At 45.8% G+C, this 16,732-nt stretch overlaps 1 protein-coding gene across 1 annotated transcript in view; it reads left to right on the forward strand.

Moving 5' to 3' along the window:
* Window positions 1-11,905: 11,905 nt before the first annotated feature.
* The window catches only part of PDLIM4 (PDZ and LIM domain 4), a 349,721-nt gene continuing 344,894 nt past the window's right edge, over window positions 11,906-16,732 (forward strand). The window contains exon 1 of the mRNA XM_077265960.1: window positions 11,906-12,193. Coding sequence (XP_077122075.1) covers window positions 12,101-12,193 — 93 coding nt within the window. The 5' untranslated portion in view covers window positions 11,906-12,100. The remainder of the gene's footprint in view (window positions 12,194-16,732) is intronic.

A 16,732-nucleotide genomic window follows, 5' to 3' on the forward strand; every position in this document is an offset into this window, starting at 1 on the left:
TATTTTCAGTTGTTTCACACTTTTTTGTTAAGTATATAATTCCACATGTGTTAATTCATAGTTTTGATGCCTTCAGTGTGAATGTACAATTTTCATAGTCACGAAAATACAAAAAAATCCTAAATGATAATGCAGCGCCCCAGAGACCTGGTCGTTGCAGTAACGTCGCTAAGGGGAGTGATGGTACGTCTGATGGCACTAAAAGAGTTCACCTGACCAGGTATCACAGTCACACATTACACTTCACACTCTGGCCACCAGGGGGAGCAAAAGGTTCAATGTATTAGGCCACTCCTCACACTCTGGTAAAACTGGGGGTTGGATAGAAAGTTAGAGCTGACTGGGTTTTGCCCAGGTAACATCTAGTGAGAGGAGAGCGTTACTTGGGAAGATTCAGGGAGGTTCCTGTCAGGGGTGGGATCCTGGCAGAGGCCTAGCAAAGGACAGATTGTTACCGAGCCGCGCCTGCACCTCATTGCGGCGGCATCTTAAGAAAGGACACGAAGCGAAGTATATTGTGGAGAAGTGAGAAACGAGATCACAGCACAAAGGAGATAGAACCAGAAGGAGTCGTGCCCCAAGATCGGCAACATCCTTCTGAGCCGCGTAGCCGGCGGCCAGAACGCCGAGGAAGTAATAGACTCTACGCATTACTTTGAACTACGGCCGGGCAGTTAACTTTAGGTTGGCAGTCTCACCTTTACACCTAATGAAGACAACGGAGGCAATTGTGGGAGAGGGGCGTCTCTAGGGTCCCTATAAAATAACTCCAGGCCTACCCCGTCATACGGGTGCGTCCTATCCATATCATCTGGGGGACGGAGAGAGAAATAACAGAAACATACACAACAGTTGTGAGGACTATCCCGTGGTGCTCAGCAGGGAAGTACTACAACACCCAGGCGCTAGTAGGTAGGCTACTGATTTCCAGCTGCAAAGGGAACTCTGGATGTGCCTTTGGACCGGCCGGTCTCAGCCAGCCCGGTTAGCAGTGCTCTGGATTGCGGATGCCGAAGCCTTCAGTAAAGAGGTAAAGAGACTGCAACCCTGAGTCCCCGTCATTTACTGCGACCTACACCGTTACCTACATCTTTAATTGGGCGCCCCTTAGCAGGGCCACGGACCGGGTCAGGCCACCGTGACATCCCCAGAACCGAGAGACCCGGTACCGAGTACCCCGCTGTCCTGCGTTTGGGAGTCGCTCCAACTAGGTGTATCAAAACTTTTGGTCTGTACTGTATACATGTTAAACATCACATTTCAAATGTATTTATATTAATACTAGATTGTGGCCCGATTCTAACGCATCGGGTATTCTAGAATATGCATGTCCCCGTAGTATATGAACAATGATGATTCCAGAATTCGCGGCAGACTGTGTCCATCGCTGATTGGTTGAGGCAACCTTTATGACATCATCGTCGCCATGACATCTACATCGATACTGTGCCTGTCGCTGATTGGTCGAGGCGAATTCGCGGCAGACTGTGCCCGTCGCTGATTGGTCAAGGCGGCCTTTATGACATCATCGTCGCCATGGCAACCATTATGACATCTACGTCGATACTGTGCCCGTCTCTGATTGGTCGAGGTCCATTATGGCATCATCGTCGCCATGCTGTGCCTGTCGCTGATTGGTCGAGGCCTAGCGGCCTCAACCAATCAGAGACGCGGGATTTCCAGGACAGACAGACAGACAGACAGATAGACAGACAGATGGAAAAACCATCGGGTATTCTAGAATATGCATGTCCCCGTAGTATATGGACAATGATGATTCCGACTGTGCCCGTCGCTGATTGGTCGAGGCAAACTTTTTGACATCATCGTCGCCATGGCAACCATTATGACATCTACGTCGATACTGTGCCCGTCGCTGATTGGTCGAGGCCTGGCGGCAGGGGCTGACTGGCCCAGGTGGCAAAGAGGCAAATGCCCCCCGGGCCGCTCCCCCAGCTGCTGTTCAGGGCCGGCTGCCTGGTGGTGGCTACAGGAGCTTTGCCCCCTCCTGGGGCCAGGAGCTTTGCTTGGCTGTCACCTTGACGGCTGCACAGCTACTGCTCCCTTCATGTTCTCTATACTTCCAGGTTAGGTGTTGAGCATGCGCAATGGCATCCTCACGCACGCGCCGACATGACCCGGATGCTTGAAGCAGAGAGGCACTGCAGGGGAGCGACTGGTGAGGTAAGTATGAAGAACTTTTTTGTTTTCTTTATAAAATACATTTAATGGTGGGTAACTCCAAGTGATGAAGTGGGAGGTTTAAGGAGACGGCACATGATGGAATTTGTGGAATTTGGGGGTTAAAGGAGACTGCACATGATGGAGTAAGGGGGTAAGTGGGGCTGCACATGATGAAGGTTGAGTGGGGCTGTACATGATGGAGTGGGGCTGCACATGATAGTTTAGTGGATAAAGGAGACTGCACATGATGAAGTGGGGAGAGTGGGGCTGTATGATGGAATGGGGCTGCACATGATGATGTGGGGGTAAGGGGGATTGTGCATGATGAAGGGGGAGTGGGGCTGCACATGAAGTGGGGGGTAAGGGGGACTGCACATGATGAAGTGGGGGGTAAGGGGGACTGCACATGATGAAGTGGGGGGTAAGGGGGACTGCACATGATGAAGTGGGGGTTAAAGGGGACTGCACATGATGAAGTGGGGGGTAAGGTGATCTGCACATGAAGTGGGGGGTAATGGGGACTGCACATGATAAAGTGGAGTGTAAGATGGACTGCACATGAAGTGGGGGTAAGGGGGACTGCACATGATGAAGTGGGGGGTAAGGGGACTGCACATGATGAAGTGGGAGAACGGGACTGCAGGACTGCACATGATGAAGTGTGTCTGATGTGGGACTGCTCATGATGAAATGGAAGGGGGATAGGGGGCTGCAAATGATGAAGGGGCGCTGCAGATGAAGTGAGGGGGTGATAGGGGACTGCAATGAATGAAGTAAGGGGACTTAAAATTAAAGTGGGGGGACTGCAAAATGATAAATTCAGTGTGAGGGACAGGGGACAGCAATTTAATTGAAGGTGGGGGTGGGGAGAGCAAATGATCAATTGAAGAGGGGGTGGGGAGAGCAAATGATGATCTAGGGGAAGAACAAATAATTAATTTTAAGGGTGGGGGAGTAAATGATGTATTGAATGTGGGGTAGAGCAGTTGATAATGAATAGAGGGTGAGAGAGAAAGACATGACAATGGATTGGGGTGGGAGGGGCATGTAACTATAATGAATCGGAGTTAGGGTTAGAATGGTAGGTACATAGTGGGGGGCGTTGAGGATGAAGTGACTGGTAATGAATTGGGGGAAAGAGTACAGGTGCTAATTAATTTATATATTAAATGGGGAAAGTGGCTATTTATAGTTAGTGGGTGCACAGTGGTGGATTATAATTTATATTTGGAATGGTCGGTTAATAATAATAATTATAATAATTTTATTTCTATAGTGCCAACACTTTACATTTTAGAGGGGACTTGTACAGACAATGGACATTAAGCATAACAATAAACACATAGATCAACAGATACCAAAAGGAATGAGGGCCCTGCTCGCAAGCTTACAATCTATGAGGTTGCATAATAACCAATTATATATTGATTGTGGGTGCACCTCTGTATTCAGATGTCTAGTGTACACCATGTTCCAAATTATTATACAAATTGGATTTAAGTGTCATAAAGATTTAATTGTTTTGTTTTTCAAATAAACTCGTGGATGGTATTGTGTCTCAGGGCTCAATGGATCACTAAAATCAATCTTAAACACATGTGATCATTAGTTTTCCAGGTGATTCTAATTAAAGGAAAACTACTTAAAAATTATGTTCCACATTATTAAGCAGACCACAGGTTTCAAGCAATATGGGAAATAAAAAGGATCTCTCTGCTGCTGAAAAGCATTAAATAGTGCAATGCCTTGGTCAAGGTATGAAAACATTAGATATTTCACGAAAACTTAAGAGTGATCATCATACTGTGAAGAGATTTGTGACTGAAACAGAGCACAGACAGAGTTCATGCAGATAAAGGCATAATGAGGAAGGTTTCTGCCAGACAAATTCATTGGATAAAGAGAGCAGCTGCCAAAATACCATTACAAAGCAGCAAACAGTTATTTGAAGCTGCTGGTGCCTCTAGAGTCCCTCGAACCTCAAGGTGTAGGATCCTTCAAAGGCTTGCTGTGGTGCATAAGCCTACTATTCGGCCACCCCTAAACAGTGTTCACAAGCAGAAACGGTTGCAGTGGGCCCAGACACACATGAAGACTGATTTCCAAACAGTCTTGTTTACTGATGAGTGTCGAGCAACCCTGGGTGGTCCAGATGGATGGAGTAGTGGATGGTTGGTGGATGGCCACCATGTCCCAACAAGGCTGCAACGTCAGCAAGGAGATGGAGGAGTCATGTTTTGGGCCAGAATCATGGGGAAACAGCTTGTAGGGCCCTTTAAGGTTCCTGAAGGTGTGAAAATGACCTCGGCAAAGTATATAGAGTTTCTGACTGACAACTTTCTTCCATGGTATAAAAATCAGAATTGTGCCTTCAGGAGCAAAATCATCTTCATGCATGTCAATGCACCATCTCATGCTGCAAAGAATATCTCTGAGTCATTGGCTGCTATGGGAATAAAAGGAGATAAACTCATGGTATTGCCACCATCTTCCCCTGACCTCAACCCTATACAGAACCTTTGGAGTATCATCAAGCAAAAGATCTATGAGGGTGGGAGGCAGTTCACATCAAAACAGCAGCTCTGGGAGGCTATTCTGACTTTATGCAAAGAAATACAAGCAGAAACTCTCCAAATACTCACAAGTTCAATGGAGGCGAGAACTGTGAAGGTGATAACAAAGAAGGGTTCCTATGGTAACATGTGACTTGGCCTGTTAGGATGTTTTGGCGTTAAATAGCTTTTTTTTGTTCAGTGAATGTGACCTCCTAATGCTGCAAATTCCACAAATGAGCATTTTCAGTTCTTTAAAACAGATCAAATGTTTAGAAATTCTACTGTGCCTAATAATTTGGAACAGTGCGTTTTGAGTTTTTATTCATTTTGGAGATTATACTGTTATCATTGGGAGGTTTCTTCAATAAAATTTGATGTATAATCTAACGGGTGATGACTTTTATTAGACTGACTGTCATTTGCACCGACCATTTAGGAAAATCCGAGAAAAATATAATTTGCACAATAATTTGGAACATGGTGTAGAAGAAAGGGAAAAAGTGGGGAATGTGGTCTGGAGGCCTAGGTAACTGTGTTATTTTATGCAGAGATGAGTCCTGGCTGGAAGAAGTGATGGCAGTCTGTGCTGGATGAAAATGAAAAGCAAATGTGGGAGGCAGAACTCAGAAAATGGAATATGGTATATCCTTGTCTGGTAAATATAATACAGTTTATCACGAAATAAAGTACAGTATCTCATTTCCCTCCCCATTTTCCCTCTTTTATGTCTCCCCATGTTCATGTCTTGTCATATTTGTATCTTTGAATTCGAGTTAATATATGTATGGTTTTTCTTATTGAACTCCCTTGTAAGGGATACTGTTGTTCAATTAATATGTTATTGAAAATAAAAATTATTGAAACTAAAATGAAAAGCAAAGATGAAGGACTTCAGCTAGAGACGTCACTAGTGAGTCAGTGTATTACCTGTACACTGACACTATACACTGTATACTATATACAAAGCTCCTGTGTATAATGTCACTGGCAGTGGTGATCACTGTATTACCTGTACACTGACACCTTATACAGATCTCCTGTGTATAATGTCACCAGTGATCACTGTAGTATCTTTACACTGACCGTAAATACAGAGTTCCTGTATACAATGGCACTTAGTATCGTGCTTTTTTAAAATTAATGATCAGTATTGTAGTATACAAGTGGTGAAAGGTGTACACTCCCTGACAAAAGTAATGTCGCTTATCCATGTTATGTAAATAAAAGCTTATAACCTGATGTTAAATTCATCCATTGGTTGTATAAATTATTCTTTTGAAAGCTGAAACCTTCCAAAATGTGGTTTAGGTTAAGAAAATAAATTGACATCAATGCAGAAATATTGATTAGTTAATGGACACAGAATGGTCAGATTTTAGCAAGACAAAAGTTTTGTCGCCTGGTCATATAATGCACCCAATCCTAGTTTACATCCTCACCTGTGCTCAGTAAATGATCGGTTATTTAGTGTGTGTGTATAAAAAGAAACCCCACTCCCCAGACCTTCAGTTGAACTGCAACTTAAGCTCTGACAACATGCCAAAAATCCACCCTGCGAACAAAGCCTGGATTATCAAGAGGCTGAAGACCAGATCCACTGCAGAGGTGGCGGGCACCTTTAATGTGTCTCAGCGTCAAGTACAAAGAATTAAAAAAAAGATTTGAAGAGACTGGAGATGTGTTTGACTAGCCCAGGTCCGGCAGACCCCGCAAGACAACTGCTCAGGAGGAATGTTTGTTGGTTAGAAAATCCAAAGCAAGCCCCTCTTCCACAGCAGCAGAGCTCCAACAGGTCTGGTCACCTCAAGTCCCTGTGTCAACTAGAACAGTTTCTAGGATTCTGTCTCAAAATGGCCTCCATGGTCGAATCAGTGCCCAGAAGCCAGCACTAAACAAAAGGCAAATAAAAAACCGTGTGGCATCTGCAAACTCCCACAGCCTGCTAAATAGATGGACACTGGAAAAGTGGCAGAAGGTGGATTTCTCTTCAGTAGAATTACAGCACAGCTGCCACAAACACTGCAGGAGACCTACTGGAGCCCGTATGGATCCAAAATACACCCAGAAGACAGTTAAATTTGGTGGTGGAAAGATCATGGTCTGGGGTTACATTCAGTATAGGGGTGTGCGAAACATTTGCAAGGTGGAAGGCAATATCAATAGCCTAAAATATCAAGAAGTATTAGCTACCTCTTATATTCCAAATCATAAAAGAGGTCATTCTGCAGCAGGATGGTGCTCCATCTCATACATCCATCTCTACAACAAAGTTCCTCCAGGCAAAAAAGATCAAGGTGCTCAAGGACTGGCCAGCCCAGTCACCAGACATGAACATCATTGAGCATGTTTGGGGTAGGATGAAAGAGGAAGCTTGGAAGACAAAACCAAAGAATCTAGAGGAGCACCACAACTTCATTCACCAATGTTATGCAACATATATTTGTATTTTAAGTTAATTATTTGTCTGTGGGCAACAAAAATTTTGTCTTGCCAAAATCTGACCATTCTGTGTCCATTAACTGATCAATATTTCTGCTTTAATAACAATTTATTTTCTTAGCCTAAACCACATTTTGGAGGGTTTCAGCTTTCAAAAGAATAACTTATACAACCAATGGATGAATTTAACGTCAGGTTATAAGCTTTTATTTACATAACATGAATAAGCGACATAACTTGTGTCAGGGAGTGTATGGTGGCATCATTGGTCTTTGTATAGAGTGTAGTTTCATGTAGAGGTAATGGTGATATTATAATATTATGTATTCTCTGTGTAGTGGTGATAGTACTAGGCTGTTGTGAATTCTGCTCTTGGGCTCCCTCCGGTGGTTGTAAGTGGTAGCGCTGCTGTCTCTGAATCACAGCATTTATCAGGTGTTTTCACTTTTTGCAATTTGGACAGGGCTATTTAGTCTTGCTTCACCCTTTAGTCAGTGCCAGTTGTCCATTGTTCCTGGAGGATTCACATCCCTGCCTGGTCTCTTCTGCTTTGCAGTTCTTTTCAACAAAGATAAGTTCTGCCCTTGATTTTGCTGTCCACATGCTGTGGTCTTATTGTTCAGTTATTTTCCATGTTTTGTCTTGTCCAGCTTGGTCTGTATAAGGATTTGTTTAGCTAAGCTGGTATCTCTGGAGATGCAGATATACCCTCCATGTCTTTAGTTAGCTGTGGAGTTTTTGTATTTTCTGTGGTGGATATTTTCTAGTGTTTTAATACTGACCGCATAGTACTCTGTCCTGTCCTTTCTATTTAGCTAGAAGTGGCCTCCTTTGCTAAATTCTGATTTCAGTCTGTGTATGCTTTTTCCCTCTCCTCTCACAGTCAATATTTGTGGGGGGCTGCCTGTTCTTTGGGGATTTTCTCTGAGGCAAGATAGTTTTCCCTTTTCTATCTCTAGGGGTAATTAGTCCTCCGGCTGTGTCGAGATGTCTAGGGAGCGCTAGGTACATTCCACGGCTACTTCTAGTTGCGGTGTTAGGTTCAGGGTCTGCGGTCAGTACAGGTACCACCTTCTCCAGAGTACGTCCCATGCTGCTCTTAAGCCACCAGATCATAACACTAGGCACTGTATAGCTGTATTGTTGTGTGTATGTTTGTAAGTAAGCTCCGTTATGGCACCATATCTAAGCAGTAAGCTTGGTTCTGGTACTCTATCAATGTAGTAATCTAGATTATGGTACTGTATGTATGTCATAATCTCAGTTCTGCTCCAGTTTCTATGTAGCAGACTTGGTTCCATGTAGTAGACATATTAAGCTCGGTTCTGCTCCCTTATCTCTGTAGTAAGCTCGGTTCTGCTCCCATATCTCTGCAGTAAGCTCGGTTCTGCTCCCATATCTCTGTAGTAAGCTCGGTTCTGATCCCTTATCTCTCTAGTAAGCTCAGTTCTGCTCCCTTATCTCTGTAGTATGCTAGGTTCTGCTCCCATATCTCTGTAGTAAGTTTGGTTCTGCTCCCATATCGCTGTATTAAGCTCGATTCTGTTCCCATATCTCTGCAGCAAGCTTGGTTCTGCTCCCATTTCTCTGCACTAAGCTCGGTTCTGCTCCCATATCTCTGTAGTAAGCTCGGTTCTGTTCCCCTATCTCTGTAGTAAGCTTGGTTCTGCTCCCTTATCTCTGTAGTAAGCTCGTTTCTGCTGCCATATCTCTGTAGTAAGCCCTGTTCTGCTCCCATATCTCTGCAGTAAGCTCGGTTCTGCTCCCATATCCTTGCAGTAAGCTCGGTTCTGCTGCCATATCTCTGTAGTAAGCTCGGTTCTGCTCCCATATCTTTGCAGTAAGCTCGGTTTGGCTCCCATATCTCTGAATCTAGTAAGTTCGGTTCTGCTCCCATATCTCTATAGTAAGCTCTGTTCTGCTCCCATATCTCTGTAGTAAGCTCTGTTCTGCTCACATATCTCTGTAGTAAGCTCTGTTCTGTTCCCATATCTCTGGAGTAAGCTCGATTCTGCTCCTATATCTATGCAGCAAGCTCCGTTCAGTTCCCATATCTGTGTACCAGCTTGTTTTTAAAGCCTGTTATCTCTGCTACTTTAAGGCCATGTGCACACGTTCAGTATTTTTCACGTTTTTTCGCTATAAAAACGTGATAAAAATGCGAAAAAAACGCTAACATATGCCTCCTATTATTTACAGTGTATTCCGCATTTTTTGTGCAAATGTTGCATTTTTTTTCCGCGAAAAAATCGCATTGCGGAAAAAACATGTTCATTAAAAATGCGGAATTGCGGGGATTCCGCACACCTAGGAGTGCATTGATCTGCTTACTTCCCGCACAGGGCTGTGCACACCATGCGGGAAGTAAGCAGATTATATGCGGTTGGTACCCAGGGTGGAGGAGAGGAGACTCTCCTCCACGGACTGGGCACCATATAATTGGTCAAAAAAAAAGAATTAAAGTAAAAAATAGTCATATACTCACCTTCGATGGCCCCCGGAGTGTTCCCGCCTCTCACCGCTGCATGCTGCCGCTTTGGTTCCTATAGATGGTGTGGTTCAGGACCTGCGATGACGTCGCTGTCTTGTGATTGGTCGCGAGACCGGTCATGTGACCACTCACGTGACCGCGACGTCATTGAAGGTCCTGAACCACACCATCTAGGAACGGACGCCGCTGAGGATATCGGCTGTCTGCAGAGGGTGAGTATAACCATTTTTTAATTTTTTTTATTATTTTTAAACATTCTATCTTTTACTATAGATGCTGCATAGGCTGCATCTATAGTAAAAAGTTGGTCACACTTGTCAAACACTATGTTTGACAAGTGTGACCAACCTGTCAGTCAGTTTTCCAAGCGATGCTACAGATCGCTTGGAAAACTTTAGCATTCTGCAAGCTAATTACGCTTGCAAAATGCTAAAAAAGACGCGAAAAAAACGGGAAAAAAACGCAAAAAAAAAAAAATGCGGATTTCTTGCAGAAAATTTCCGGTTTTCTTCAGGAAATTTCTGCAAGAAATCCTGACGTGTGCACATACCCTAATGCAGTGGCCAGATATAAGCAGGGAAAAGGAGGGCCACCGCAACTCGAGGGCCACTGCCTTGTGATTGCCCCCCAGGCTGAAAATTGCCAGCCAGCCCCTGCCTGGCGGCCTCGACCAATCAGAGACGCGGGATTTCCATTATGACATCATCGTCGCCATGCTGTGCCCGTCGCTGATTGGTTGAGGCCTGGTGGCCTCGACCAATCAGAGACGCGGGATTTCCAGGACAGACAGACAGACAGACAGACAGAAAGACAGACGGAAAAACCCTTAGACAATTATATATATAGATTCCACAGGTACCCCTGTGCCCCCATAGGGACGTCCAGTCTTGGCAGATCCTCCACTAAACTTTGCAATATTTATTATTATTATGCTCTCTTATATAGCGCCATCATCATATTCCATAGCGCTCTATAGACATTATCATCATTGTCCCCATTGGGGCTCACAACCTAAACTCCCCATCACTGTGCCTCCCCATATGCCTCCATATAGTACTCCATATATCCCACAGTGCTTTACAGACATGGTCACTGTCTCCACTGGGGCTCACAATCTAAATTTCCCTATCACTATGTCTTTTGAGTGTGTGGGGGGGTACTTCTAGGTCAAAAGCTGCAAACACGAGGGGGCATTATGATGAGCTTTTGGACTGCACAGGGTCCACATACTGCTCTGGCAAAAATTAAGAGACCACTGCAAAACTTTCAGTTTGTCTGATTTTTCTCTTTATAGGTATATCTTTGAGTAAAATGTAAATTGTTCTTTTAGTCTATAAACTTCTGACAACGTCTCTGAATTTCCAAGCAATACATTTTTTTTTCTGACAATGAAAAATGGTCAAATTTGTTTTTTTTTTAAAAAGGTACTTTCAGACCTCAAATATTGCAAAGAAAACAAGTTCATAATCATTTAGAAACAACAATACAAATGTTTTACCTCGGGAAGAGTTCAGAAATCAATATTTTGTGGAATAACCATGATTTTTAATCACAGCTTTCATGCGCCTTGGCATGCTTTCCACCAGTCTTTCACACTGCTTCTGGCGCAAAAATGTAAGCAGTTCTTCGTTGTTTGATGGCTTGTGACCATCCATCACCCTCTTGATTACATTCCAGAGGTTTTCAATGGGGTTCAGGTCTGGAGATTGGGCTGCCCATGATAGGTTTTGATGTGGTGGGCTCTTAATTTTTGCCAGAGTTGTACAGTTTGTCCCCTTCAGTCTGAGTCCGCCACTGGCCAGACGTGTACGTGTGTAGCCACCTCTCCATTAGTGGTCTGCGGACCCCTGATCTGGGGCTCGATGCTGGCCCTGTGGCTATGCAGAATAAATCCTGACTAAATGTGCCACCATCCCATACGGGTCATGCGGCCTTAGGTGGCCGGGCTGACGACTGCGCTCGGATTTGGACCTTTTTCCCTGTGGAGATTACTTCTATTTTCTTGTCGTCACTTTTTCATGTTGGTGATGATAACATTTGTACATTTTAGTGCTAATCTTTTACATTTTCAGGGTAACCCCAAAAAGTGGCTTAAAGTGGTAAATAAATGTGGCCTCGGGGTCCCTTCTTCTACTGATGGCTGGATCATGCACTTGTTAACAATGCTGGGGATTAGTCTGGGCCATAAGCGAGTCACATGCCAGCATGGGGGGTGCAGGGCTGGTCCCTGAGTCACATAAGGGCCCCGCATCCCGACCACCTCCGCAAGAAGAAAACGCGGCCCCGTCACCTAGCAACGGCCCAAGTCGGCATTCGGGACCTGGACCCTCCCACGTGACGTCAGCGGGTGAGCCGTACTCCGGGCAGCAGGCACTGAGCTGTTAGTCCGGTGCCCGGGAGCTGCGCGGTGCTGAGCTCTGTACACAGGACCATGGCACAGACCGTCACTCTCAATGGCCCCTCTCCCTGGGGCTTCAGGCTGGTGGGAGGCAAAGACTTCAGCACTCCGCTCACCATATCCCGGGTAAGTGCGCTGGCATCTCCGTCCTCCGTGCACGGTGCGCGGCTGTAGGGGGAGCTGGAAACTTACACGTAGAGGACCATCGTGGGGAGTGTTAGTCACCGATGCCCTGCTCATCATTCTCCCTGGCATGGGCTCTAGGTGCCCGGGTGGTAATCTCCCTATAGCAGGACCCTGTCTATACACAGCTGCACACAGATGAATGGTGCCCGTCCTGCTTATTGTCCCTGGCATGGGCTCTAGGTGCCCTGGTCCCTATAGCAGGACCCTGTCTATATACAGCTGCACACAGATGAATGGTGCCCGTCCTGCTTATTGTCCCTGGCATGGGCTCTAGGTGCCCTGGTCCCTATAGCAGGACCCTGTCTATATACAGCTGCACACAGATGAATGGTGCCCGTCCTGCTTATTGTCCCTGGCATGGGCTCTAGGTGCCCTGGTCCCTATAGCAGGACCCTGTCTATATACAGCTGCACACAGATGAATGGTGCCCATCCTGCTTATTGTCCCTGGCATGGGCTCTAGGTGCCCTGGTCCCTATAGCAGGACCCTCTCTATATACAGCTGCACACAGATGAATGGTGCCCGTCCTGCTTATTGTCCCTGGCATGGGCTCTAGGTGCCCTGGTCCCTATAGCAGGACCCTGTCTATATACAGCTGCACACAGATGAATGGTGCCCGTCCTGCTTATTGTCCCTGGCATGGGCTCTAGGTGCCCTGGTCCCTATAGCAGGACCCTGTCTATATACAGCTGCACACAGATGAATGGTGCCGGTCCTGCTTATTGTCCCTGGCATGGGCTCTAGGTGCCCTGGTCCCTATAGCAGGACCCTGTCTATATACAGCTGCACACAGATGAATGGTGCCGGTCCTGCTTATTGTCCCTGGCATGGGCTCTAGGTGCCCTGGTCCCTATAGCAGGACCCTGTCTATATACAGCTGCACACAGATGAATGGTGCCCGTCCTGCTTATTGTCCCTGGCATGGGCTCTAGGTGCCCTGGTCCCTATAGCAGGACCCTGTCTATATACAGCTGCACACAGATGAATGGTGCCCGTCCTGCTTATTGTCCCTGGCATGGGCTCTAGGTGCCCTGGTCCCTATAGCAGGACCCTGTCTATATACAGCTGCACACAGATGAATGGTGCCCGTCCTGCTTATTGTCCCTGGCATGGTCTGTAGGTGCCCTGGTCCCTATAGCAGGACCCTGTCTATACACAGCTGCACACAGGTGAATGGTGCCCGTCCTGCTTATTGTCCCTGGCATGGTCTGTAGGTGCCCTGGTCCCTATAGCAGGACCCTCTCTATATACAGCTGCACACAGATGAATGGTGCCCGTCCTGCTTATTGTCCCTGGCATGGTCTGTAGGTGCCCTGTCCCTATAGCAGGACCCTCTCTATACAGCTGCACACAGATGAATGGTGCCTGTCCTGCTTATTGTCCCTGGCATGGTCTGTAGGTGCCCTGGTCCCTATAGCAGGACCCTCTCTATACAGCTGCACACAGATGAATGGTGCCCGTCCTGCTCATCATTCTCCCTGGCATGGGCTCTAGGTGCCCGGGTTATAATTTCCCTATAGCAGGACCCTGTCTATATACAGCTGCACACAGATGAATGGTGCTCGTCCTGTTTATTGTCCTTGGCATGGCTTATTTATAAAATGTGTGTGATATATATATTTGTGGTAATCATGGAGGGTCCTGTAATAGGCATCCAGAACCTCCACATTTATGGGTACAGCTATTAATATGGACCAATAATCAATGAAGGTCAGTCACCATGACTGTATGGGTGGTGATTCTGGTGATCATACCGGTCAGGGATAGGAGTCACTTACTTTGTTACAATTGATCTTTTCATTCATTGGGTGTTTTTTAATTTTAAGATCAGATCCTGTTTTTACCGAGATGCTTGTCATGAGAGGCTCAGGACTGATGACTTTCAGATATCTTTCATTTTAATTGGTGTTCACATATGTGTAGTTCACTCACTTATATAGCAGCATTAATCCCACAACGCTTTACATGCACCGTCATCGCTGTCCCCATTGGGGCTCACAATTTATATTCCCTATCAGTATATCTTTGGAGTGTGGAGGAAACCCACGCTAACACGGGCAGAACATACAAACTCCTTGCAGATGTTATCCTTGGTGGGATTTGAGCCCAGGACCCAAGCGCTGTAAGGCTGCAGTGTTAACCACTGAGCCACCCAAGATAGACTCGGTTTCTATTTGTATTACTGTTTTACATGTATATCATATGTATTACCATTTTTATATCGATTAGAGATTCTAATCCTCCGATCATAAAATTGCCCCGATATCTTCTGTAATTGTCCTCCAGATGTGGTCACACAATACAGTTGTGGTGTTTAGTGGACAGATATTTATACACGTCAGTTTCAGTTTTCTGACAGATGAATTGCTCTATAAGGCTACGTTCACATTTGCGTTGTGCGCCGCAGCGTCGGCGCCGCAACGCACAACGCAAACAAAAACGCAGCAAAACGCATGCACAACGCTGCGTTTTGCGCCGCATGCGTCCTTTTTTTCATTGATTTTGGACGCAGCAAAAATGCAACTTGCTGCGTCCTCTGCGCCCGGACGCGGGCGCCGCAGGGACCCATGCGGCGCAAAACGCAAGTGCGACGCATGTCCATGCGCCCCCATGTTAAATATAGGGGTGCATGACGCATGCGGCGACGCTGAGGCGCCCGACGCTGAGGCGCCGACCGCAAATGTGAACGTATCCTAAGATGCAAGCAAGTACATGTTGCTGCCACAATGTGGTCACCTGTCATACGGCTGCAAACTGCTCCACAATGTTACCTGTGCTGGTACTGTCATTAGCCAAAGGTCTGCAAAAGCCGGATTGCAAAACTGCAGCAATTTTTTCGGTATTGTTGCGTGGCAAACTCCAATATGTTAATGCACCCCTACAAACAACAGTTTGGACAGATATGTTCGTGTAGGGCTCCCTGAGAAACCATTGTATATCTATGTATATACAGTAATATATGTATACATCTGGTCATGCTGTTGGAGGCAGATTTACCGATTACGGTGTCCGGGAACCATATATGCCGTCTGAATGGCCCGTACCTCCCATCCTGAGAGCATTAGGTGCACACTACTAACGTCCTATTGTACCCTGTGTGTCAGAAATGATGCTGAATACCCGGACAGGACAGGAGAGACGGAGGGCGGTCCTCCTTAGGCGACTATGAATGTTTCACAATTGTGCTAGAAGCTTCTGTGGCTCAGGCACATTGTGCTCAGAGTATAATGGCTCAGTCAGACGCAGTGTGTCTTGTACAAGTAGCCGCGTTTTTCATGGTACTGATTATACTATATGGCGCTGTTCACATGTCTGAGTATTTTTGCTGCACAAAATCACAGAGACATATCTGATATTCATCAGAGTCTTGTATCAAACTTGCCAATGTACGTTTATGAGTCTGTGAAAAGTTCGGGACAGCGCTCAAAAAGGATCGTTGAAATTGGAAAACCCTGTTAATGATGTCTGAATCTTAATGTCCCTCAGGGATTGCTGGTTATTGTGGGAAACACAATGTGGAAAGTGCATTGTCAGAGTCATGAAGAGTGTTTAGCCCCCGAGATAATTTACATGGGCTGTCCCAGGGAATGTTATAGAACAAATGAGCCTATACTCACTGGTCCAATCCCCCGTTACTCCATTGTCACCGCTCTGGTGGTCTCTGCTCAGGTGACTGAGGTACAGGCCACCATCTCTGATGGAGACCTCATCCCCTGTTACTCCATTGTCACTGCTCTGGTGGTCGTTGCTCAGGTGACTGAGGTACAGGCCATCATCTCTGATGGAGACCTCATCCCCTGTTACTCCATTGTCACCGCTCTGGTGGTCGTTGCTCAGGTGACTGAGGTACAGGCCATCATCTCTGATGGAGACCTCATCCCCCGTTACTCCATTGTCACCACTCTGGTGGTCTCTGCTCAGGTGACAGAAGTATAGTCCATCATCTCTGATGGAGACCTCATCCCCCGTTACTCCATTGTCACCGTTCTGGTGGTCTCTGCTCAGGTGACTGAAGTACAGGCCATCATCTGTGATGGAGACCATCAGAACATTGGTATTGGACCAGATCAGGACTTAAACACTGAATAAAGGTTCATTTGTCATTTCCTGGCTATTGACAAGATTGATGAAGCAGGACATTTCATTTTTTAGACATTATTAGAGTTAGAGATTATTAGGGGTTTTTTTTAGAGAATATTAGATTATTAGACCAGATTATTAGACCATATTTGCATTGTACCTAAAATATTACATATCTGGCAACAAAGGGGGAAAATGAACAGTTTGCACATATCGTAACCCAGGATAAGGATTAACCCTTTTGTGATGGAGGGCCAACGTAGAGTTCTGATCTGTGGGGTCATTTTTTCATATTTTGTTCCTGCTTTTTAGAACTATCAGTTTCCGCTTGCCATGCCAGCCTGATAGGGCATGCAAAACACGTCACAGTTCAGCCACATTTTTCCCATCCCATAGATG

This window comes from Ranitomeya variabilis, chromosome 5 (assembly GCF_051348905.1).
Source record: "Ranitomeya variabilis isolate aRanVar5 chromosome 5, aRanVar5.hap1, whole genome shotgun sequence".
Classification (NCBI taxonomy): Eukaryota; Metazoa; Chordata; class Amphibia; order Anura; family Dendrobatidae; genus Ranitomeya; species Ranitomeya variabilis.